Source organism: Poecile atricapillus, chromosome 1, assembly GCF_030490865.1.
Source record: "Poecile atricapillus isolate bPoeAtr1 chromosome 1, bPoeAtr1.hap1, whole genome shotgun sequence".
In the NCBI taxonomy this organism is placed as follows: domain Eukaryota; kingdom Metazoa; phylum Chordata; class Aves; order Passeriformes; family Paridae; genus Poecile; species Poecile atricapillus.
Window position 1 is genome coordinate 24,533,498 of NC_081249.1, and position 25,797 is coordinate 24,559,294.

Genomic DNA, 25,797 nt, shown 5'->3' on the forward strand with positions numbered 1-25,797 from the left:
TAAGAGGTTTCCTAAAAAATACATGTTTGAGATATTAAAGTGGTAAAAAGTGAGCCCTGAGCTGAACAGAGCACAGTAGAAGTACAAGGGACTGGAAGATGAAGTGCTTTTGAAAATATACACTGTACTTTTCTTTTTCAAATTAGAAAGTTTATTCAAGCTCCTCCTTCTGTAAGAGGATATGTCAGAGATAATGGAAGATTAAAAAGTCAGTTTTTCATCCTATAACTGTTAGTACATACCAGAGGGTAAAAAACAGACTAGTTTTGCACTAGTTATACTCTCTATAAAGAATACATTTGCCTATTTCTTTACTGTAACTCACCTCAGATTACAAGAGCATAATGGTAGTGCAATATCAAACATATTGATAATGTTTTAACTTGTCCTATATTTTACTGACACATTGTCCAAGACACTATATAAAGTGCCTTATAAAGCTTTATGAAGAGGCTTGCTATATGAAGAGGCTTGAAGGGTTAATGCCACATACTTTTCTGGTGCATTAAATCACTAAGAACAATTACAACCAGTTATAACCCAAAGAAGTCAAAAATTTATCTTCCCACATCATTACACTGCAGAAGTACTTCACGTGTTCCACTACTCACTAAAGCCACAGGTTGCTCTTCCATTCAGATCATAGCCCTTGCCCAAGTTCTTCTCTTTGATCAAATCTTGCAAGATGTTAAGGTGTTAAGTGTTTATGATGGGAAAGTCAGCGGAAATTCTGGGAAGGGTGTACTATGTAACTTTCAAACACTGATGAAGTAAGTCAATTTATTCTTGCGTAGAGGTTGTTGAATCTTCCTTTGTTTAGTCTAGTTCTATAAAAAGAACAATATTCCTAAGCCTACCCCTAAAGAAGGCTTCTGACATTTTAGAACAATAGTTTTAGCTGCCTGCAGCAGCTGTGCTACACTGCAATACATAATCAGGGCAACTGACAGAATATACATCCAGCATAACCTCAGGCACTATACAAGCTAGTGATACCCAGGATTATAAACACCAAGCAGACAAGTTGCAATGAAACATTGCAGCAGTCCTGCAGGCATTTAATACAAACAGAAGCAAAAATTGTGCAGCTTGGGATGACTGTCCATGAAGGCACTTGCGTATGATGACACTCAACAGCTGGCTTCAGGACAAAGTTTGAGGAGATGAGTCAGGACTGACTGCTCCGGGAGACTTTCACCAACACAGCTGGCAGCAGGCAGGTGCATGTTTCCAAAATATCCTGCCCTTCTCTTCTGCCTCCAGCACCCCATGCTATGATGTCGTAGAAGTGGCCAGAGGGAGAGGGGAAGTTGGCAGAAACAAAAACAGGTATAAAGACATTCTTTTGGGAGCAAGGAGTCACCAGGCCTGTCCCCTTGTCCCCAGAAGTGCCCCATGCATTCTTCTGTGTATATATATTGAATAGTGACCCCCACTGCTGGGACAGGTGAACCCCTGCCCACCACTCCTCCACTTCCCCAGCACTGCTCGCCACAGGAAGGTGACCCTCCTGCCCAAGCTCTCATGACCCTCTCTGGTGATCCCCAGCCACCTCAGATTTTATCCCTCCTCCTGACAGGAGGAAAAGGGAGCACTGAAGTTGTTAGTGCACCACAGCCTGGCAGGGGCAACCAAACCCATTTTCTGTTTTTCTCTGAAGCTTTCTAGCCCGAGAGGAGCTTCACTCCTCAGAAATCATTTGGGTCTCCCCTTCTGGCCATATTTTTGGAACCAGTGACCATATTTCCCTCCTGAATTAACACTTGCCAGGGTTTACTGAATGTGCTCTTCGTATTGCCAAGTCCTTGCGGACATTCAGGGACAAGGGTGTTAGATGGCCTCAGGGAATAGGTGTCTCAGCATCAGAGACATGGCAGTCCTAGACACGAACTGCTGCAGAAGGCAGCTGCCCATCCCTGCCTTACTTCATTAGTTAAAACACACCCAAGTGAAATGCTACCAGTGATTCAGACTCAGTCATACGACTTCTCTTCAATCACATGCCAAAAGCCCAGATCATTCTTCTTATCTGCTCTTGGTTTATGTGCCCTGTACCCCTCCATCTCAGTAAATCACATCTTTCAATGAAAAAATAATAGAAAAATTGGTCAGATTAGTTGGAAGCAACTATATTCCTTTTGGTTTTGGCCTCTAACTGCATGTGTCAGAATGTACTACCAAATATAATGTAAAAAACAGGAGAGGTGATGCAAGGAAGGCATGAGGACAATACAGCAGAGCTGTCTCTGCCTGGACACATACAGGACCACTCTTTATACTGGGCTTACCCAGGGACAGGCACCTTCTGACCTCCCACCAGTGCACCCCCAGTTGCCACCCTACTCTCAGCTCAAGCAGCACTACTGGAATCAGCACTGCCCCTGTGGAAAAATACATGCATGCTTTTATCACTGTTCTGGCATGCCTTTCCCTATTAGCTCTACAGAGCCTGCTCTCAGCTCTGTCCCAGCACCCGTTTCACCAAGACTAAAAGCAGAAAAGGGACATTGGTTGGGAGCTTGGAGAGAATGCTAAGCCCACTGCTGAGCAGTGGTGGCCAGGAGAACTCCTCCTGTCCACCAGTGTACACATGGCAGCCAGTCCACTTGTGTGGAAGGTGACTCAACCCAGGGCTCAAGTGCAGCTGAAGATCTCACTCTGCTGCATGCAGCACAAGGAGCAGCACTGCAGCAGCATGGACAAGGTAGCGAAACATGAAACAGGCATTTCCATGGCACTGTCAACTCTCAACCAAGCAGTACTAATGTTAGGAAACAGACTTTCTCCAAAGGAAATGGCAGCCTGAAGAGTGTCAGAAATGAGAGCTCCTGCAGAGATCCATCAAAACAAGTTTCTCCTGTAACCGTCTCATGGGAGCAGTCTTTTATCCTGACCTGGAAACATCTTAATCTACTGCCTGGCCTTCCACTCTGCTCTCATTGTAACCTGAAAATTAATCTCCTGAGAAGAATGCAGAACAGCACAAATGCCCAGGTAAGCTATAATCATTATTTTCATTATAATTGATCTAAATAAAGAACACTAAACTTCCAGTGTCACATCTGGAGGCACCTTATAGTGGCACATTAAAACCAGTGGGAGCTGCAACAGAGCAGCTCCTTCTTCATGCACTGAGGCACGTGACCATGACAGAAGCTGGCTCAGGGCTGGCTTTGCTGCGTCAAATGCCTCTGTCAGAGCCGTCCTTCCAAATCTCCTTGTATGTATTTAATCACAGATATGTCAGAGATAAAAACGATTTTTCACTCTGTCAGCCCTGACAGACTGCAGAATCACCACCACCAACACAACATGAGCTGCTTCTGCCACACTTGCTTGTGCTCACAGGCATGGAGGTCTCAAGCCTAGAACAACCACGATGCACATATGAAGAAACATTTACTGTGAGGGTGACTAAGCATTGACACAGGTTGCCTAGAGGGGTTGAGCAATCTCCATCCTTGGACATATTCAAAACTCAGTGGGAAACAGCTTTAAGCAGCCTGTTGTAGCTGTCCCTGCTCTGAGCAAGGGGTTGGAACTAGATGATCTCCAAGGTGCCCACTAGCCTCACCAATTCTGTGATGAATGCCACAGTACAATTAAGAAGACTGTGGCTGCACAACTGCCATAAAAAAAGAAATGGAAAAAAAAAAAAAAAGAAAAAAAATAGCCAATAAAAGCTACTTTGGGGAAGGAAGGAACCAGCATAATTCTTTTTACCTGCAGAAAAGTGGTTGCTCCATTCAGCCTATTGCAAAGAGTATTGCTACAATCTTCCCTACCACACGATCTTCTGCTAATACAACCAGTCTTTAAATGTAAACAGTGGGAACACGTTCATCTGAGGACAATGTGAGCACTGGGTCAGCTCTGCCAGCTCTCCAAAAGCAGAAGAGGTGCTGCCCAGGTGTAGAGTGCTTCACACCACCCTGCCACAATCATGCACAGGCATCAGCCCAGCTCAAGGATCTCCAAAGAGCAGTCTCTGGATTGCCACCCACACATGGTATGGTGCAGGCTAACAGCCATCTCCATCACCTTTTGTGTGGTTCCTAGTGACAGGCAACGGTGTGGAGCTGAGGACAATGCCAACAGAACTGAATTGATTGAAAGGCCACCCATGTACAGCTGAAAGTTTATCTAAGGCAATAAAACTGCAAAGGAGATCAACTTCCACTGCATACTTGTGTTTTCTGGTGGCACTGATTAGGAACTGTCAGTTTAACACCCAAAAAACAGTTAATTATGGGAATAGCTTCATAATATAATTAACAGCTTCAGGGTAAATTTTAAGAAGTCTTGATTTTAATGGAATCATTTATCCAGCACATGCCAGACACTTCCAGAACAGAGCCTCTTCACAGTTACTACAGAAGACCTCAAACTGTACAACCGATACTAAAGTTTGTATCTTCTTTTAATAAACACCTCATCCCAAAATAGTTTTCATCTTTGATTGACAGTCATGGTTTACCCAATGACTTCACTTTCCAGCACAAGGTGGGAATGTATCTTACAGATAGGTATTTTTATCTCTAGATATACCAAATTCAGAACTCAAATGTATATAATTTACTTTAAAGTATTCTAATTAATTAAAATTGATTATAACCTTAAGGGAATACAGTTTAATCAGCTTGATGCCAAGTGATGGGTGAATTGCCTGAGAGGATTCACCACTGAGTGATTTATTGCAATCACAATAAGCCTGATATTATCAACCTAGGAGCAACAGACAAGACATCAGAAGTTCAGTACATTGCTTACTTCAGTTGACTCAATATCATCCCATTGGTCACACAGAGCTATCGAAATTCACTATAGGACTTAATTTCATCTGAAATTGCAGAAAAGCTTAAAATAACCCTTTCCCATACCTCCACTGTTGATTGAAATGTTAATACAAGATCTTACATTTATAGCAGGAAGCATGACAAAAAACTATGTGTCTACAGCTACTGACAAGTTTTCTGCACTCCTGAATTTCACTAATACAGTATCAGCCTTACCAAATTCAAAGAAACAAGGAGACACAAAAAAGATAAGCTATTTCAAATTACTTTGTCAACTTAGAAGTACAGAAGGAAAAGCCCAAATATTTCAGGAGCGCCAGGAAGGAGAGTCCTTTAGACTTAAGGACAGCTAATAGCTATTATCACAGTGATAAAATTAGCTCCCTTAGCAAATTTTCAGACTACTTGCATGCTTTCGATTTTACAAGTCTATGCCACAATCTAGTTCCATCCGGAAAGATGCCAAAATTCAACGTTATGATCCTTCCCAGTCCCCAGCCGACTGCCCATCGCAGGGGTCAAAGGCAGCGTGCACAGCACTTTGAATCCAAGCAGCCAGCTCTAAACTATCACTAATACAAATATTGCTTCTTTTCCACTTTTTAAATTATTATTATTTTTTACCGTGGAAACACAACTCTCTAGTTTTCAGTCCCGGGTGGGTGCTTGCTTTCTATTCCCTCCCCAGTCAGCGGCGCTCCGTGCCGGGCCGTGGGAGAGCGCTGCGGGGCCCGTCCCCGCCGGACCCCCGCTGCCATCGCCGCGCGGTGCCGCCCGTCCCGCTCCGCTCCGCTCCACTCCGCTCCCGCCGAGGGCCGGCGAGCAGGCACAGCCCCGCGGAACGGCGGGGCAGACGGGCATCCGCGCCAAGCCCACCTGGCTGCCCCAGCGCCCCGAGCGCGGAGGCCCCGCGCCGCCCCACGCCGCCTCCCCGTCCCGTCCCGTCCCGTGTCTCCCCGTGAGAGGGTCCCGCGTGTGCGCCCGATCGTGCAGCCCCAAGGAGCCGCCCCCGCGTACTCACCGCGGCGGACACGGCGCTGAACTCGGCGCTCAGCAGCAGCCCGAAGCCCAGCCAGAGCCGCATGCTGCCGCGCACCGCAGCGCGCCGTCGGTCCCTGGGCGGCGGAGCGCCGGCGACTCAGAGTGGGGCTCCGCGGGGCCGGCCCCACATGCGCGTCCCTTCCCTCCGTCGCGGCCGCGGCGCCTGCAATGCCTCGGCGGCGAAAGACTCGACTCTCCGTACACGATGGGCGGTGGCAGCCCCCCCTCTCCTCCCCTCCGGGCGGGGACCCTGGGAGGACTCAACCTCGCCCGCTCCCGTTCGCCGCTGGCCGCAGTTCTTCCGCCTCCTCGTCCCCGCCGCGGGTGTGTGGTGGGCCGCGGGGGGCGCGGGCGGAGGGGGGCGGCGCGCCGCTTCCTCGGCGCACTCCGCCGCGGCCGCCCGGGAGGGCACGGCACGGGCACGGGCACGGCACGGCACGGCACGGCACGGTACGGCAGCGCAGAGCGGAACGGGCGGCGGGAGGGGCCGGGCGAGGGCCGGGGGCGCTGGCTCTGCACGGCCCGTCGGGGTCCGTGCCCGGCAGGCACCACTCTGTGCGCGGCGCCACAGCCCTCTCTCCCCCCGGATCGGAGCCCGGCCCCGCCGCTCCCTGCTCCGGCAGCTCCCTGCTCCGGCAGCGGCGTCGCCGAGCCTGGAGACCTCCGGCGGGGGGAGCGGCGTTACGAGCGGGCTCTTCTCTGCCTTGCAGGGGTGGCCGTCCGGCGGGAGGGAGCCCTGAGCCGAGTCCCCGGCCAGGGAAGGAGCGAAAATGGACATCTCTCAGCTTCCCAGTGCACGTATTTTCCTTTGTCAGTAAGTAATTCCGCTCGGTAGACTTCTGGAAATAACTTTTTTAAAGTCGTATTGTCACCTTTAACTGCGGAGCGTTATCACGTGCTTGTTTTGCACTAGCTTAAAACAATATCGTCCTTATTCACCTTTCCCTGCAGGGATACGGGACTTTTGCTGATCCTGATGGAAGTTGTGCTGTCGGCCGTCAAAGTGCATGCTGTAAGTAAAACGTCTTCTTTTACTGAGAGAGAAGAGGAGGAAAAACCAGTTTCCTTGTACCAATAAGTGAAGAACTGCGTTTTCCTTGCCAAATGGCTTATCTGTCTTTCTATTAAAAGAAACAACTAACAAATCGTCTCTGCTAGCCTTACGGATTGCTGCCTTCAACAAAATGATGTTCAGCAGAGAAGCATAATGCTTCAAGTGTCAGGTTGTTTGAAGTATTCCACTGTTAATTTTGCTCAAATTGAGTAGTATGTTAAACTGATTGTGAAACAAACCCAACAATTTCTTTATTTTTGTAAGAAACACACCAAAAATGCAGTGCTGTAGATACTACGGAATACTTTACCAAAGTTAACCTGCAGGTGAAATGTCTTCAGTTACATACAAACCTCATCCGAGGACTGTGAAGCTTATTTCTAGGAGTCAGCATTTATAAACAAATTGTTATTTAAATTAAATTGTTAAATCCAAAAATAGGTGTTATGTACCATATAGTTGCAGCTGTCTACCTGAGTTGTTGATGTAAGCAGAATTTACTAAACTCTTACATCATTGTTACAAGGATGTGAAAGATGTGGGAGATGATGTATAAGTGCAACATTTGCCTGTTACAAAGTGAGTTTAATGAAAGATTGTCATTAATGGGAATAGATTTTGGATCAGGCCTGAACATAGGAGACTGAGGTTGGTAGGCTTGACTCGTGGTTGTGTTTATTGGTCAGCCACAAATGTGGGTAAGGCTCTGTGGTCATGTGCTAGTGGGACCTTGATTACATTTTTTCAAAAGCTATCCTACTCATACTTTAGTCATAGTGTCTGCAACTTTATGACTTTCCACTCCATACAGATGCATGATGATAGGCCACATCTTTGTGGCATACTGTGTTAAGTGTGGGAAATGCTATGTTAAGGAATGGGAAATACTAGGGCTTTTGCAGCAGGTGTTGTGACACACGATAATCCTGCACTCCAGCTGCAGCTGGCACATAGCACTTGCCCGTCAGCCCACGTGGATGGTTGATCTCTCCACATCATGCCTGAGCAAGAGCTGCCTGGCTGGAGACCCACTGCCCTGTGGGAAGGGACAGGAGCAAGAACCTTAAGTGTCATGTGCTGCTTGTCTTTGCCTCATTTAGATACAAACATTGTTCTGTTGCGTAGTGCTGAATGGATGATAAAATTACCATGTGCTACTGAAACCAGAGCAGGCCAATGATAACTGGCAATGTTTTATGCCCAGTAATGATATCACTGGGATCAGTTGACATAAACCAGTGGCATTATGACCCTTCTTTTATGAAGTTGTATTGTAGTGTGCATAGCACAATACTTGAGTTTTGGCTATAGCATGGACTAATTAATTCTCCTTCATGTTCTTACTGTAGACTACTGGGGTGTTAAAATAGAGGTATACTGAGGAGGTGTTCAAGATATCTTGGTTAATGGATGCAGTCTGATCATGGCTGCTTGGATCTCCACATGTTGGTTTTCCCAGAGAATCTTGAAAAAGTAAACTGGCTTGCTTAAAGGTTTCATTTCTTAGATTTAATAGTTCCTAAGGTGGCGACTGTGTAGAAGATAAAACACCCCAGTGAATGTGAGTGGGGAAGTCTGGTCATGTTTCCATGAAAAATTGAGCTGCACTGCCACCACAGTATTTATCCTATTTTCCAGTCACATGCTGCTTCCTTCCCTTAGCCAGCCCAGGTGTTTCTGTAGTCGTGTGGCCAACTGAATTGGAAAATTCCTTGTTTGTACTAATCACTACCCCAAAAAAGAAGAGGGGTGAGAGCTAACTTTATCTGGGTCAGATCATCACTTGTATTCATAGAAAACTGGGCTGGCATGGGGTTGTTAGCAGGCAGCTGTGGGAGGGAGGAGGGTTGGGCTTGTTCCTTGCAGTGACCACTCTGATCAAATATGTTTCAAAGTGATGAAGTGGGTATCAGTGGGAAGCAGGGGCACCTGAATAATTGCCAGAGTTGCTGGCAGTCATATTCTTTGTATTGTAATCCCATTTGTCACACTGAATCTTCTGTTTGTTACACAGATCAATGTGCTAATGTTATGAGGTGTTTTATTAGCCTGAATTAAAAAAAAAACTGCAATGAATTATTAGAGTCTGTAGGACCAGGTTTTAAAAGTCATGATTCTGCCTGTAATGAGAGAGGCAGAGCTGCTAACTTTGACAGCCATATATATGTGAATGAGTTACAGCTGCTGGACATAAGTCGTGTTGAATGAGAAAAATGGCACATAGGAAGAAATTGGAGGGAGATTAAGGAAAGGCCAGGAAAGAGGGAGAGAGAAAGAGTGGAACTCGGAGAGTTTGACTGAATGTGTTGCCTGGCAGGCTGCTGCTGGCTGTTAGGGAGATGGATATTTCTCAGCAGAAAAAGAAATGAGAGGAAGAAAAAGAAGGAGGATGTTTAGGATATCAGAGAACTGGGAGAGAAAAAAAAATGGTGTCTCTGGCAAAAAAAGAGGATGCTGGTTGCAGGCTTGAAGAACTAAGGAAGAGAAGTCCCTGAATGGAAGTGCCAGGACAGACAGCCAAATGGAGTGGATCAGGCACAGTTATCTTTAGCACTCTGGCGTACATTGGATGGTGATGTTAAAGGCCTCAAATAACTTTGGAACCACTCTGAATTGTAGATTTAATAATTCACATGGCTTAAATAAAATTAAGTAGTAATTAAATATTAGTAGTAATTATAAATAGTAATTAAAAATTAAGTAGAATTAACTACCTGAAGTTCAACCAAGTTTGCAGATTTCTTCCCCCCCTCTGTCCCTGCTAATACATTACATCAAAAATACAGTTCTTGGGTTTTATTTTTTTCTCTTTGGAGACAATGTATCTTCTGCTAATACTGATTTTTTTTCTTTAGTCTTCCAAAAAGAACACTTTCTTCTAAGTAGTTTTGTAACATTTGATTATTTTATTGGTGTCTTCTAAGTATATTTTCTAAACTGCCTCTAAAAAAAGTTACTTTTTTTCCAAGTTATATTCAGGTGAGAGCAATAGAATCCCAGCAAAGAAGGAAATAATTGTCAGATCAAAGAAAGAAAATTGAGAGAGAATAATTTTGAATAACATTTGCAAAACATAACAGCAAGTAACAGATCACAACTGTCATTTTAACCACATATAGACATACAGAAAGAAAACAGCTGAAGGTAGTGCATGAAATATAATTCTCTTCAATTCTGTGAGATTGTAAGAGAATAATGGAGGACGTCATCAAGTGGGGGAAGCAATAATTCTTTAAGAGAGAAAATAAAAACAACGGTACTGTATTCTACTTCTGTTGTTCTCATAGTGAAATTAGATTGCTGACATGGATGCCTAAGTTATTGCTCTTAGTTAAAATGTGTCAGTTCTCTGGGCTATCTCATATCCAGGTTTTCCCAGATGTGTCCTGTTTTATTCCATCTGGAAAGTTTTGTCTGGTTGAAACAGGAGGACTTTTTACATTAACACAGGATTTCCAGGCTAAAGAAGCCAGGGTGGAGTAATCACTTGGCCCATCCTGCTTAATGTGTGTACTGTAAATGTAGGCACTGGGATAACAGTGTGAAATATGTGATAAGGCAGGCATACTGCCCAGGTGATCTAAGAAGGAGGCATCAATCTGATGTATTGATTTCATCTGCCACATTATTTACTGAGTCCATGCAAAGTGAATCTACCTCTTCCTGGAAATACCAGGCTCCATACCTGTGGGCTGCTTCAGAAATAGCCTAGGAGATTCCCCAAAAAGATACATTGCAATCCCATTTTAGAACAACTTCACTTGAGGTAAATCCACACTGACAGACATGGCTTATATATGTCTGATTAAATAAGTGTATAGTTGGGCTCATCTTTGAGTAACAGTGGTGTTCCATAACAAAATCAGACAGAATAATGATATCTTGAAAAAAATCACTATTTGGGGAACCTCCTGACTGGGGACATCTGATTGCTTTATTCAAAATTTCTTTGAACTCTGGAAGAATTACTGTGTCGTTTAGAGAGGACTTCTATGTTCAGTCATGGAGCTGACAGGAAGGGGCAGCTCTCTTAAAGCATTATGAGAAATCCTGAATGCAGGAGGTGGCAGCTGCCTGAGGCAAAGCCTCTCATTTTCACTGCAGTCAACAGCCATGTCTTGGTCTGGCAGCACTGTGTCGATGGTGAGGGTCACTGAGTTTGTATCATGTTGTGGATGGGCAGCAGGACTGCTGCTCAAGTGGGAATTTATTTATGTTTTCTTTAAGAGCCATGACTTCTCCCATCAGCATCATATGATGCCAGATAGACAAACACATTCACAGCCAGTATTGCACACATAGAAATGCAGTCAGGGTTGATAGCTTTGAATCCCCTATTTTTGGTCTCTCCTTTCTTGTATGCTGTCTGCTACACTCATCAGTAAGAGAGTTCCTTAAATGTGTCTTTTCCTTGTTACTCTTCAAATTCTTCCTTGACATTCTTTTTTTGTGCCATGCCTATGAAACTGATACTGATTCTAATTTACTAATTAATCATTCTGTCTTGAGAGATTTCTTTAAGAGTCATTTGCTCTATGTCTGTGTGGAAAAAAATAGAGTCTATTCTTTGTATACAGTCATATCCTGCATATCATATAACTGATTCAAGTTATTCATGCAAGGACAAAACACAGGTTATGCCAAAAGCAAAATATTGTATCTGCCCTAAGTTACTGATGATGAGGAAGAATTTCTTGCATGTGTCCATGTTTTTTAAACTCTCTATGCAAAGTCACATGTAGGTTCTTTACTTATTTTTCCTCTTTATAGATCAGAATTGTGCTCAAAGAATACTTACTGTAATATATCCAAGCTCATTCTGTTTTGTTGAGTTATTAACTGGTGTATCATACAATCATGCTGCATTTGGTAGCAGAATAGACAGAATTCTGTCAGCCTCCCAGAATTCTCAGAGTTAAAATGTTGATACTGAGAGACAAGATCCCTGACAAGATAAACTCTCATGTAATAAAATGATCTTGATGTTTTTTTTAACCTGGCTCTGAAAGTAGCTGAAGCAGTTTCAGAAATTCAGTATTGCTTTTCCTTGAGCTTTTAAGGTAAGACATCTGGGTTTTATTGTGTAGTGATTTTACCACAGGAAGCCTTTATGCATTATGATACTAAACCTATTATGTATTTTTAAAATCCTGCACAAAGAAATTATTTGTAGGTCCAACTATATTTGCCTTACCCAAAATGTAAAGCTGCACTGTGGTTTATTCAGTTATACTATAAGCAAACACATTTGTTATAAATATTTTAATTTAGTGGGTCAGAGCACATTTTGTATTAATTTGGGTTTGGGGTTTTTTTGCAGTAAAACATTTCTTGTTTGAGACCAGATTATTCTTAATTAGTTCTTTGCTTTTGTTTTGACAAGCCAAAAGTTGGCCAAGAAGTGCAACATTCATCATATCATATCATATCATCATATCATATCATATCATATCATACTGATCCAAGATCTTCTTCTGAGAGTTCAATGTTAATTTAGTAGCTTACATAATTTTGCCTAAGAAGGTAGCTTATCTTCCCTTGCCTTGCTTTATTTGCAGTACCCTGTTTGCTCCTCAGGATTAAAAAGCACAGTGAAATTCGCAGTATTTCCTGATGTTTATCAACAGTTATTTTCTTTAAAATGGCAGCACCTAGTTGATAGCAGCAGTTGACTCAGCTCACAGTGAAAGTATGTGATCTTTATCATGCAAACATTTCTGAGTGACCAAGGACCAACATTATTGGTTTCTAAGATGTGCCCTTTTTTGTCCATTTGGAAGCTGGAGGTGCTGATTTGATGCAGAGGTAGCTCCTTGTTTTCACACCCTAGAAACAATGTGTAGTAAGGAAAAATGCTCTCACAGTTCATGAGCAAACTTGCATTTGTGTGATTAATTTGCCCTACTTCAGTAGAATCGTGTTTTTGTTGCAGTTTCCCCTCTTTGACAGTCACAGTGTTTAACTAAGCTGATGCATCTTCTGAACACACCTGGTTTTGTGCTGTTTTTCAGTTTCTGCCTTTACTTTTGTGCTTCCTGGGAATGAGGGCTGGTGTGGTTGTGCACTGGGCAAGAGTGGGCTGCTGCTCCAGGTGGGCAGGGGAGCCAGGAGGCATGAGACCACGGACAGGGTGGGGAGGTGGGCAGGACCTGTACCCTCCCGAGGGTCCAGGTGGCCACGGAGGGCAGACAGAGCCCTGGAGGGCAGGGCAGGGCCATGGGGATGGAGACAGGCCGGGCGGGGGTATTTGCCCACAGGTGGAGGAGGCTGGGGTAGCCTGGCACAGGCATGGCTGACCACAGCTCAGGTCAGCACTGAGGCGCAGCATTCGGCCCGAGCTCCCAGGCTGCTGGCAGGCCAAGGGGGAAGCCCCGCTTCTCACAGCCCTTTTCCCACACAGCTCGTTTCACACCGCTCTGGGAGCACAGCTGCACCCGGAGCTGGCCCCGCGCCCGCTGAGCAGAGCCGGGGCTCCCCTGGGGTGGGATGGGGGAGCCAGCCTGAGGCAGAGACAGCCAGCAGGTCCTGGTGCAGCCCAGCTGGCTGCAGGGAGGCTGGGAAGCTGGAAAAGCAGATGTGTAAGTTTAAAATTTGTGGCAATTTTATGGAAATCAGCATGTTTTAGGAGGGCTGGAATTTAAGAATTTAAAAATTGACCAGAGCCTTTAATTGAAAGGGCAGCATCATTTGTTATATCTGTCCAGGAATAGTTCCTCAACAGGGGACTTTTTGTCAAGAAAACTCCCTGATTTCCAATATAAATTTACTAACAAGTTCTATTTTTATTTTAGAAACACGAGATCAGAAGAACATTTAGATCATATCAGTTACCAAGGATGCACGCTTACTGGGATATTTCAGGCGTCCTATTTATTTGTAAATGATCCCGACCTATATTTTGAACTAGCTTTCTGAAGTTAGCAAGCAAAGATCATTCAGATAAATAGGGCTTGGCTTATTTTTGGCAGGTCCTAGCTGCAGATCCTACCCACACCTCTTCTCACTATTGGATGATGCAGCCAAATAATAAATCCTTTATTCCAAGTAAACTTTTCCTCTGTAGTTCACCAGACCTTTAAAGATCTGACCAAAATTGCTTGAATACATAATCAGGCTGTATACAGAAAAGGAATGCTGGGCATTGTAATATTGTAATATTTTGGGTAGAGCACATTTGTTTTGTTCTGCAGTTAGGGTTTTTTGGAGGTTTTGGTGGTTTTTTGTCATCTTCTAGTTTGTGTCATTACAAAACAACTAACTGCCTCAGGTTTAAGGCTTCTCACAAAGCGCAGCTCAGAGCTCACGAGTTTTTACAGGACCTTGTGTTCCTGCCATTGGTGCCTGAGCGGTGTGGCTGCCCTTCTGTCCATCCTCTGGAGGTTGCAGCTCCTGACTCAACACAGGGCTGACCCCCTTGGTGCACACCCCAGCCTCCTGTGGAAACACAGGCTTGGAAACAAACCTGTTCATTGGAGATAAAAAGAAGGGGAAAAGGCATCCGTACAAATTGTTAATTCTCTGCCTGTACCACCTGGGTCTCCATTGTCAGGTCCTGCCCATGCTTGCTGTGCCTTGCAGCTGCGGGGAGCAGAATCGTTTTCCAAGGTAGTCACAGGAAACTGGGAAAGCTTTGCAGGCTTTCCCTGTCGCACTTGTGTGTGTCTTGCTCTCAGCGAAGTGTTGACTCCTGCTGCTCCATCTGTGCAGTCCCCGGGCATGCTGCATATGGATGAGGAAAGGCATTCCCACATTCAAGCTGCAGCCTCACTGACCCCGTGTAATTGATGTTCAGACACCTGGTCTGAGTCTCATGGCATCCTGAACACATGTACGGAGACCCCAGGGTGCAATTCCGGGAGCAGAGTGGAGCTGCGTACGAGGGCTGCCAGAGTGTCCTGGGCTGAGCCTCGGCAAAGGGAGTGGGCAGAAAGGAATGCTGCTCCCGCGCAGGGCTGGGAATAGCCGCTGGGGCCACGGAGCATGGGAAGCCTGCATATCTCCCCAAGCCAGCAGCCAGAGAAACAGTCTGCTGGAAACAGCCCAAACATCTCTGCATGAAACTTAGAAAATCTTAAGTGACACTGGCTGGAATAAGGAAGTGAATGGGGCAATGTAAACATTTTCCTTGCAGTGTGGGGCTGAGGCTACTTTTCCACCAGGTGCTTTGCGGGGTTGTGGTAAGAATAGGTGTAAAGTTGTCCAAATCTTCTGTCCTCTTTACGTGCCCACGAAGTAGCCAGAACATCTGTTATCTCTTAACTAAGGCATAGAGGCTGCTTCCTCTCTGGCTGTGTCCCTTACAGTAAACCGCAGAGTCCCAGGTGTATTCTCTGCCTTGTGGTCAGCTGGCACAGTCTGTCCATGTCCATAACAGTAATAGCCTCCTTCATTTCCAAAACAGGGTGGCCCCTTAGAGACTGCCTGTGTTCCTTACATTATGCTGACTCCTGCACCATGGCCAAAACTGTCTTTGCAGGCAAAGCAAGTGAAAGCTTCCTAGCCCAGGCTGCAGACATTCATGAGATCACTCTGACAGCTAAACCGTACAGATGGTTAGGTTGTGGGGCACAGGGCTCCTTAATACATTATTACAGACATGGAGCATGTGTGCCTCAGACTGACACTGACTGTCTGGAAGTCAGGGCCCACTCTCATTTCTCATGTGCATTATTGTATTGGGGAGTTTTAACTAAGAATGGAATAAAAGAACTGATCAGCACTGTCACCAAAAGAATGTCACCAAAAAGATGTCATCAAATTGAGGTCTAAACATGTTATGCCATCCATCCAATCCAAGATCTGCCCAACACTGCTCTGATTATGTTTCTGTCTAAGAGGGGAAACTTTAAACTCTATTTGTTATTACTTGCTCATAATAATTTTTTTTGTGTTTTCAAGGGGATAATATAGTAGCCATTCTTCAAGAAAATGTTACCTCTTTTACAATTCTAATCTCTTGCTTGAGCTTCATTTTGTCCCTTAGGGACACGGTATCACATAGAGTCACAAGTGAGTAGATGGGTGATTAGTAAGGTAGCTTGAGGCTGTATCATAAATCACTTTGAAGATTGGGACTGTAGTCTTGAATTTGTCTGAGTAAGGAATCGTGTGAGCCCTACAGCAACATGCTTGCATGATCCTGCACTGCTTCATGCTTTGAACTGGTCTGTTCTTTTTTTCCAAGGGAAAATATACAGCAGTTTCTGTGACCAAATCACAGGCAGCCAGAAACATCATACTGGCATGTTGGGAGCTCTTTGTGTATAGAATCCAGTTTCCATGAGGTGGATTCCATGAGGCTTGTCATCTGCAAGTGGAACTATACCATCTCAAATTAGGGATGATGTAATTTTTACTACTTCTTCAAGGTATTTAATTTTCATTCAACATGATTTCCATATTAGTCATGTATCATTCACTGTCTTCAATAAAGTCAGTAACATGTGTAAACAAGGAGAGAGGAACTGAAGTACAGTCATCATGTGTTATGAATGGGGGGGAAACAGATCCACCCTGGACACGTGTTCTTAGACTTGAGGCTACTGATCTTTCATTAGCTCTAAAAAGAATGTTCCATTAAGACAAGGACACATAACTTCATGGAATAGCATAATTAATTTGGGGATATTAAAGCTCATCATCCTCAGAAAAAAAAAAAAGGGATATAAAAATGCACTTGTCAAGCAGTTTAACTGCTTATCCTGCAGCCACAGTCTGTGGAGAGATTACAGTGCTGCTTGCAGGTAATGGACAACCCCATTTGACTGTGCAGAAACTCCACAAACCCCTTTATGTACATACAGAAAAAATGGGATTTTTTATTTAACGGACAGGGACCATCCTGAAATTATTTGATTGTCATCTAAAGATCCCCCAATGTTTGCAGCATTTCTCTAAATATAAATTTAGTCTTTTCTTTGAGGAAATCCTATTCTCTGTAGCTAAGAAGCCAGGCTGTGGGCCATTCTTTGTCTTTATGTGGTCAGATTGACCTGAAATTGTTTTATCTGCAGAAATCTTTCTGTTAAATCTCAGAAATCCTACTGTATCTTCCTACTTCCAAGTTTGTCTACTGTCAAAAGTGAGTAGTTTTCCTAAGAAAGGACTTGGGAAAATGGTGAATTAAAATAAAAGTGCAAGGTTGTTGCTTGCTTTTTTTTTTTCCTCTTGGGTAAAAGATGAACTCAGTTCTGCCATAGCTTCAAGAAATTTCCTTTTTTTCTGGCACTTCAGAACCAAATATAATTTTAGATTATCTGGTTAGCCTTTGCAGAGTCTTGCTAGTAGTGTCAGCTGTCCCAGCATCTTTCAAATGAGCAACAAACACAAAAACTGCTCCAGAGCCCAGGCAGGAAAGACTTCTGACCTTTTGATCTGATGATCTGTTCCCAAAATCTCTGCATGTTCAAAAGCATCAAGACAAATACCAGAAGACTTGGAGAGTTGAGGAAAGGGTAAGCTGCAGCATTTCACAAACAGAAGAAGGGAGCTACTCCCTGAGGAGCCCAGCTGCAGCACAGAGCTTGCGACCAAGGCTGAGAGACCTGGAAATAGGGTTTGCTGGGAACTCCTGTAGCTCTTCAAGCATGAGCATCATGTCCATCAGCCTCCACAGCAGAGCTGCAGACTCTCTTAAAAACTGTCAGCCTTCCTTTCCTAAGGGAAGCCTAAACGAGGGATGGATACAAACTTTATCTAAACATGTAGTGATAGGACAAAGGAGAATGGCTTTAAACTGAAAGAGGATAGATAGGTATAGATTAGATATTAGGAAGGAATCCTTTGCTGTGAGGATGGTGAGGCACTTGAATAGGTTGACCAGAGCAGTTTTTGAAACTACATTCCTGAAAGTCAACAAGACCAGGTTGAATGGGGCTTTGAGAAACCTGCTCCAGTGGAAGGTGTCTCTGCCCATGGCAGGGATGTTGGAACTAGATGATCTTTATGGTCCCTTACAACCCAAGCCATTCTATAAAAGCATAACCCCAAGGCGAGATCCATGGTTGATTAATTAGGGAGCATGAGCAAGCCAGGACTTGCTGTCTGTCCCTCCCTGTGATCTTACTGTAGTCATGGTGCAGGCTAATCACAGAATCACTGAGGTTGGAAAAGACCTCTGAGATCATTGAGTCCAACCTATGGCCAAACACCACCTTGTCAACTGAGCATGGCACTGGATGCCACATCCAATCTTTCCTTAAACACCTTCAGGGACAGTGACTCCACCACCTCCCTGGGCAGCCCATTCCAGTGTATCATCAACCCTCCTGTGAAGAGCTTCTTTCTGATGTACAACCTAATCCTCCCCTGGCCCATTGTAAGACTGTGTCCTCTTGTCCTGTCACTGGTTGCCTTGGAAAAAAAGTTTGACCCCCACGTGGCTACAGCCTTCTTTCAGGTGGTTGTGGAGAGTGATAAGGTCCTTGCTGAGCCTTCTCTTCTCCAGACTGAGCAATCCCAGCTCCCTCAGCTGCTCCTCATAGGACTTGTGCTCCAGCTCCTTCACCAGCCTTGCTGCCCTTCTCTGGACACTCTCCAGTACCTCAAAGTCCTTCCTGAATTGAGGGGCCCAGAACTGAACACATTTGAGGTGTGGCCCCACCACAGGGGGACAATCACTGCCCTGGTCCTGCTGGTCACACTATTGCTGAGACGGGCCAGGTGCCACTGGCCTTCTTGGGCACGTGGAGAAACACTGGCTCATGTTCATCGGGCTGTTGACCGTCACCCCCAGGTCCTTTTCCGCTGGGCTGCTTTCCAACCACTCTGCCCCCAGTCTGTATCTCTGACTGGGGTTGTTGTGACCAAAGTGCAGGACCCGGCCCTTGTTCTTGTTGAACCTCCTGCTGCTGGGCTCAGCCCACTGATCCAGCATGTCCCGGTCCCTCTGCAGAACCTTCCTACCCTCCAGCAGATCAACACTCCCACCCAACTTGGTGTTATCCTCTAATCTGCTGATTTGTGAGTGATGCCCCAATCTGTGTGATGCAGAAGGTGTGTGTTGCCTGGCCCAGCATACAGGGGAGAGGGAACTCATTCTCCTTGTTGGTCTGTAAGCAGGTTAACCATTTTCTTCTCCTTAGCATTCAGTACACACATCCCTGCCGCAGTTGCATTATATTAACTGTAACATCTCTAGCTTTGAAAATAACAAGGAAAGAAATGTATCAGAGTGGCATTGCCACCGCTACAGGTTACTGAGCTGACTACATCGCTGATATGAAAGTTACTTTAAACAAGCTGTGTGTTTTTGCAGCAGGAACTTTCCTAATGAACTCCTCTAGCAGATTTTACAAATGCACTGCGACTTCAGCTGTTCAGGCCAGATACAGTACCCAAGGTGGCTCACTTGAAACTCATTTTTTAAATCTCTGTGCTGCATTAAACATGCCCCAAAAGGTGACATGTTTCCGAACAGTACATTCAGCATGATTTGTAAAGAATTAGTGGTGTGGGATCTCAGTATATTGTTGCATGGATTCTGTCTTTCTGTCTGATCATTAAGGACATGTGACTAGTTGCTGTAAGTCTAAATAATTAAAGCTGAAAAACACAATACTTCCCTGGCTCCATTTTAATAATTACCACGGTGTTACGAGAGTAATTTTGTGCTACCAGCTTTTAAGCAGAACAGCATGATGTCTTCAAAAGAAAATTCTAATTTTAGTGTGTGCTATCAAATGGTCTAATGTTTTCAGTCAGGTTTCAAAGTGCAACACAGTTGTAGAAACCCCCTTTAAATCAGTGGGTTTAAACATACTTTGGGTCAGGCTCTAAGCATTTGACCTTTTCTGTTAGTTGCTGTGGGATGCAACAGAACACAATAGAATTGACTGGATTTAGTTTTCAGGGTAACAATTAATAGAAATTCTTCCAGTGTCTGCTGACAGTGAGATTTCATGTTAATCATTACTGAAGTTCTGCTTTTCAAGCCTCCCTCAGGTAATAATGAGTGACTTAATATCACGTACATCTTTTGGATTTCCTGATTTTGTAGCTGTATGTCCTGTGTGTCTCTCTCTGTCTGTGCTGACAAACATATTCCCTTCTTTAAGGAGGTTCAGGTTTTAATTTCTAAGAACCAGAAGTTGAAAATAGGGTCCTGGAAAAGTGAATGAGAATATATGCCCAGACTGGTCACCTACATTTGTTAGCAACCAATGAAGTTATGTCTGGGGTGAAGTTATGCAAGCTGAGAGTGTCTGACACCCCCTCCACATTACACTTGTGTGAGAACTGCAGCACTAACTGTAAGTCTTTCATCTCTCGTCTCTAGTCCTTGCCTATCATCAACTGAAAGTACACGTTCAGTTTGATAGAGAACACTTGATTCCTGTAGCATATTGGTGTAAAGAAATACATGGAATATATAAAGCAAGACATATTTATAAAGTAGGCTGTGAGAATTTCCTGAGTTTAATTCATGTTTGAATTACAGTGCCAGTTTTGGAGGAACATCTCATCTGTATTTTTTGTGTTTTAAGTGCCAAAGAGCCTACCATGGCCCCTACTAAATGTTTCCAGTAGTTGATTACTCTTAGAATAAACACAGATTGACTTAACCACATTGATCTAGCTTTTAAAACCAGTCTCTGAGCTTTTGTTTTACCTTTGCAAAGTAGATGAAAGAGCTCAATGTTACAACTTTGGTAGTTTCATTATGTCATTATAGAGGTATTTTATATATATAAATTAACATAGTTTTTAAATCATGGCCAATTAAGGAAAAATAATATTTCCTTTCTCATTTCTTGCATACCTTCATAAAACTGACGAACCAGGTTATCCTGTCACTGATGCTATGCAATTCCCCTAGGGATGATTATTGGAATTTTGCAGATGTAACTGAAAGGCAAGTGTGGCCCTTTATGTATGTTGGCAGGCAAACACCATCAGAAGCATTTTTGCCTTCAGGATAATTGCAAAATTGTTTCCTTTTTTTTTTTGTCATCCACCCATGATGCCATCTAATTTGATGTTCCTTGGCTTCTAGCTGTTAGCCTCATTAACCTTACTTGATAGAGTGTTCCAACATTTATGATTCTCATGTGAAAAATGCTTCCTGACGGCTGGAATTTGTTTTTCTTTAATTTCTACCTTTGCCCTCTTGTCCTATTATGCATACTAGGCTGAAAATAGTAACTTGAGATTGGTGTGCCTACTTTTTACAGTGTAATGAATTCCAGTTAATGGTCTTGCTTTTTCTTAAGACAGTCATGGTGATTTAAAATTATTTAACCAATAATCTTACTTATTTTCACTTAGGTGTCTTATGTTTTCACATTTAGTAATAATTCTGTGAAAGGCAAGGAGGAAATTCAGATGTGTATCATTCATCACTTGGCCTATTTCCACAAATGTGATATTACCCTGATGTTAACTTTATTGTCTGTCTTGGCATGTGGAGTAAGGCCAATGCAATATCCCTGTGGGCATCAGAACTTGACATTTGTAAGGTTAAAATTTTATCAGTCAACACAATTTCACTCTACAGAGTGGCAAACTCCCAGTTCTTAAATCTAACTGCATTTCAGCTAGTTGTGATGATCATTGTCAAATTTGCAGTGGTGGAGAGTGGGAATTTAATCCCTGTTTACAAATGAAAGGGTTTTTTCCCATTTTTGGGGTCATACAGAGACTATTGTATACTTGCATTCTGCACTGGTAGCAACAGATCTTCCCATCCAGCACAGGTTAGCATTGAAAGTACCACCATAAAGGCAGTTTATTTTTGTTGCATTTTCTTTAAAATTCTGACATTATAAAAGGTTGAATGTAGGTCTGTTAAGAGCTACAAATACAAATAAAGATTGGTCCATAATGCAGCATCTTTTCTTTATATGGGTGTGGATTCATTTGAAATTCTGGGCAATTTTGGAATAGAATGCATTTTATTCCAGGAAGTCTGTAATATTATATAAGACTAATCAGAAAGGTTACCACACTGTTTCAATTGGCTTAGAGATTATGTTAAGTCCTTTAAGTTCAGCTGGTCTAGAGCTTGGTGGCTTTTCTCTTTTCTTTCTATTGTTTACTTTGTTGTTTCCTAATACAGGCTTCACAGGGTGAAGAGAGAAACTCAAACTGTGACACTTGATACCTAGGAAAAAAGGTCATTCCACTGACAAAAGAATTGTTTACAATTGTTTACAAACAATTCTTCCCAGTCAGACTTTTTAATTAAGTTTATAAAGGATGACTAGAAAGAGGAGATTGTACATTACCTAACTGGGGTGTTAGGGATGAAATAATGCAAAGAAACACTCATAGTTTACTTAGAAAGTACAGCTGTTCTTGGCCTGAAAGGATGAAATTGTGGTTACCATTCACAGGCAAGTATTATGCTGTAAAGTTCATCTCTCTGGATACAATTGGTTTTAGGGCTGTTTCCTTTTTTGAGTGCAAAGTCTTCCAAATCAAGAGTTTGTTTGATGGTCTCTGATAAGAATATCAGGCAACCTTGTATTTTCATCTTTGAAAATTATTATTTCAACATATATTGAAACATACAGACCTTTGTCTGAATTCATGAAGAAGCACACAGTAAAGGCAGTTTTTGCTTTACTGGTATTAAAAACCTATTCAAAAGTGCCACCTTTTGGCTCAAGTCCTGTTTTTTGTATAGAGAAGGTATTTTCTGGAAGGTTATCTTGCCTTGGACAAAGCTCATGGATTAATCAAACTGGAAGTTTGGCCTATCTGTACAATCTTGTATAATGTATGCCATTCATCCTACATGGAAAAATAATCCCTTCTGTGAATTTCTTTAATTATATTCTAAAGACTCACAAAATTTAATTTCAAAGTCTCCTTTTAGGGAAAGGAATTTGGGTTCTTTCAGCTAATTAAAAAATACTGTGCAGATAGATAATTCCAAATGTCCTCTTTTGCAAAAATAACCAGAGGTTACACTTTTGCTGGAAAGAAGGTCATACTACCAAAGTTAAGCATTTACTGAGTCAAGCATTCCAGTGCCAGGTTCTTCTGGGAGGTATCCTAAGAAACAGAAGCCTTCCCTGAAGTACTATAAATTCAGTGATGATGAAATAATAATAGGATCTTTTGGAAACTCCATTTTAGAAACTTATTTCACACTTAGAACAGTAAAATGCATCTTCTTAAGTAAATTGAGACTTTATAAGACATGCATTTCTACCTCTTTGAATTTCTTTTCATGCTTCTGGATGCATGCCACACATTTATCACCCCTTTTGCTAGCTGATAATCCAAGAATTTCTCCACATTGTCAGGAAGAAGTAAACTCTATACCTGAAAATATTGTTGCCTGCTTGCTGATATAAATTGTTGACTTGATAAACTCATTACTACAAGCTTTTCCCCTTCATGATGGTCCAGGTGGAGAGTAAGTGTGCAGTGTGAGATGCTTCAGAGGAGTCAGGTTTCAGAAGGGCTTGGCTGCCCTTCACCTGTGCTAGCTGGTCAGGCTCCGCAGTGGGTCTGCGCTGGCTGTGGGGAAGGAGGTGCTGCCAGGCACAGCTGAGCTGCTCATGGTGGACGGGTGTCTAGACAGCCACAGCAGGACCTGCTTGTCCTCTGGAGACGTTTCTGTCTCTTCCCTGGTTGCACAGTCAGCAAGGAGTGTCAAACAGACCCTTCTGAGATGTTTCAGCAGCACACCTCATCTTCCAGGTATCCACAGACTTTTGTCATTTCGAAGATGCTACTGGCATGTGCAAGGTAACATGGGCTCAAGGCTTTGCCTCTGAGCGTGTTAAATCCCAGGAATAAATATTGCTTATTTATGGCTCTGAGGCTTTTGTTTGTCATGACCCTGCAGGACACAGCTTAGCTGTGTTTCATTGCAACCACCTGCCCATAACAAGAGGCGTCTTCTGCCTTCTCAACCCATCCTCGGCAGAAGCCCACCAGGGAAGGCTGCTGCTAGCAGTGATCAGCATCTGCCCCGGCCTCTCCTGAGGAAGCTCTGCCTGATGCCAGGGGACAGGGAGATAGGGGCTCCTTAAAAGACATGACGCCCCTGCTCCGCACTCCACAGTGACGCGGGGTCAAGCGTAGGAGGGAGCGTGCTTGCTGAAGTGAAGTGCACTGTGTGTTTGCTACCTGGCTCAGCACCCGAGTCAGCAGGGAAGCAGGGAAGTGCCTCTGCACAAAGGAACACTTGGGAGGATAAGTACAGTGTGGTTCTTTTAATACTTTTTAAGCCTGAGTGCATCTCAACGTGGCGGGTTTTTGGTAAAGAAAGATCAGGAGACAGGAAGATGAAAGCAATCTAGTTTAAAAAAAAAAACAGTGAGAAAATGAATTATAAAAAAGCAGCAACAGAAGGAATAATAGTGCTTTGTTTATCCTTTCCTTTTAAGCTTTGTGGGCATATAATAGATTTCCACTTCTTGCTCCTACTCTCTATTTTCTCTACCACCCACAGTGTCCTTTCATTGCCTCTCCAAAGAGGCCCAAGAGTGCAGCCACCCTGCACAGGCTAACCTGGACTCAAAGGGCAGCGTGATGTTGTAGCCTGAAGCCAGTTGCTATTTGTATAGCAACATGACATTGCAGGAAAAGAGTTCAGTCATGCTCAATTTTGCTCCTGGTATTGCAAAAACAGCTCATCAGTGATGGAGTTGTGCAGATTGGATGGAACTAATTATATAAAGTTGTTCCATTGGAACTTTTAGGAGTGTTGCATGCAGAAGAGCAGGCTTTTTTGACAAAGAAGTTGATTTGTATGGGGCTTCGTGGAGCATTTATTTTTTATCCTTATGAGTTCAGGTCTCCTTCTTCCATGAGAAAAACAAGAAAAGGAAATCTTTACCAAATTTCCTGTAGAATTTCCTCCCCCTTTCTTCAGGCATTTTCCTTTCTCAGCCTGGAAGAAACCACAGCTGAAAGGGTAGCATGAAATGTACAGGGAACCCAATTTCATCTTTCTCCCTGACTGACTGCATCCCCTGTGACTATCTTTAGTAGTTTAATTAAGAAAAATCTTAGAATTGTTAAGGTTGAAAAAAAACTTTTAAGACCACCAAGTCCTACTGCCAACCTAGCACTATCACTGTGTTCACCACTAAACCATGTCCTCCTCTGTAGGATGAAAGCTCTTCATCTTAAAGGTCCAAGGACTCCAGCCTTTCACTCTTTGTTTCCAGTTGGATGAGAGGCAATTCCTTTTCCCAGGTGTTGTATTTTCCAGATACACAGCAAGTGCTCCCAAAATCTGATATTGTAAACAGCTGAATAACTTATCAAGGCTTTTTTATAATTTGAAGGAATATAATGGAATATTCATGTTCACAGAATTTGGTTCAACTTGTTTTCCTTAGTCTTAGATTTTACTGAGACCACCAAAACGCTGCTGGCCAGGGCAGACAGCTATCTTTCTTTCATCACTAATGATGACAACTGGGTTCCTAGTGTCACAACACTGTTATTTATTTTCCCTGATGGGGTTTCATCATGCTTTTAATGAATATTGGTTAAAAACAACTGCTAGACAAATTCCTCTGGAAAATCCCAATTACAGCAAGTATAGAGATAAGAGATGAGTTTAAAGCTAGTTTGCATACTTCTGCTTATGAAAAAGCAGCAGCACAGAAGTTAGTTTATGTAACTGTTTTAGTGCAGTCAGAAGATTCTGAGTAGCTGTCAAATTATTTTATTTTTTTTTTAATGTGCTCCTTGAGATTTTAGGTTTACTAACACATTTTCTTCTCCAGCTTAGTCTTGCTGTTACAACTACTTCATCTTTATGACGGTTATAGCAATTGAATACTCTAAATGATCTCTTTTATTGTTACGGTCTTTCCACAAACAGGTGTCGGGAGTAACACTGGTGAATCTTTTCCCTTCATGGGCTGACATGAGCCCATGTGTAATACCAAAGCTCAGTCTATAGACAGGCTACTCTGGCCTCTATGTCCCAACTTG

General features: G+C 43.3%; 2 protein-coding genes across 4 annotated transcripts in view; one reads left to right on the forward strand and one right to left on the reverse strand.

Moving 5' to 3' along the window:
- COL4A1 (collagen type IV alpha 1 chain) overlaps positions 1–6,024 on the reverse strand; it is a 118,799-nt gene extending 112,775 nt beyond the window's left edge. For both annotated transcript variants that reach the window (XM_058846100.1, XM_058846092.1), the window contains exon 1: positions 5,818–6,024. In XM_058846100.1, coding sequence (XP_058702083.1) covers positions 5,818–5,880 — 63 coding nt within the window. In that variant the 5' untranslated portion in view covers positions 5,881–6,024. The remainder of the gene's footprint in view (positions 1–5,817) is intronic.
- A 113-nt stretch (positions 6,025–6,137) lies between these two features.
- COL4A2 (collagen type IV alpha 2 chain) overlaps positions 6,138–25,797 on the forward strand; it is a 139,354-nt gene continuing 119,694 nt past the window's right edge. Inside the window, exons 1-3 of one of the 2 annotated variants that reach the window (XM_058846073.1) lie at positions 6,138–6,282; positions 6,548–6,651; positions 6,789–6,849. In XM_058846073.1, coding sequence (XP_058702056.1) covers positions 6,608–6,651; positions 6,789–6,849 — 105 coding nt within the window. In that variant the 5' untranslated portion in view covers positions 6,138–6,282; positions 6,548–6,607. Of the gene's footprint in view, positions 6,288–6,547; positions 6,652–6,788; positions 6,850–25,797 lie in introns of both variants that reach the window. The other variant, XM_058846080.1, reaches the window with a different exon arrangement.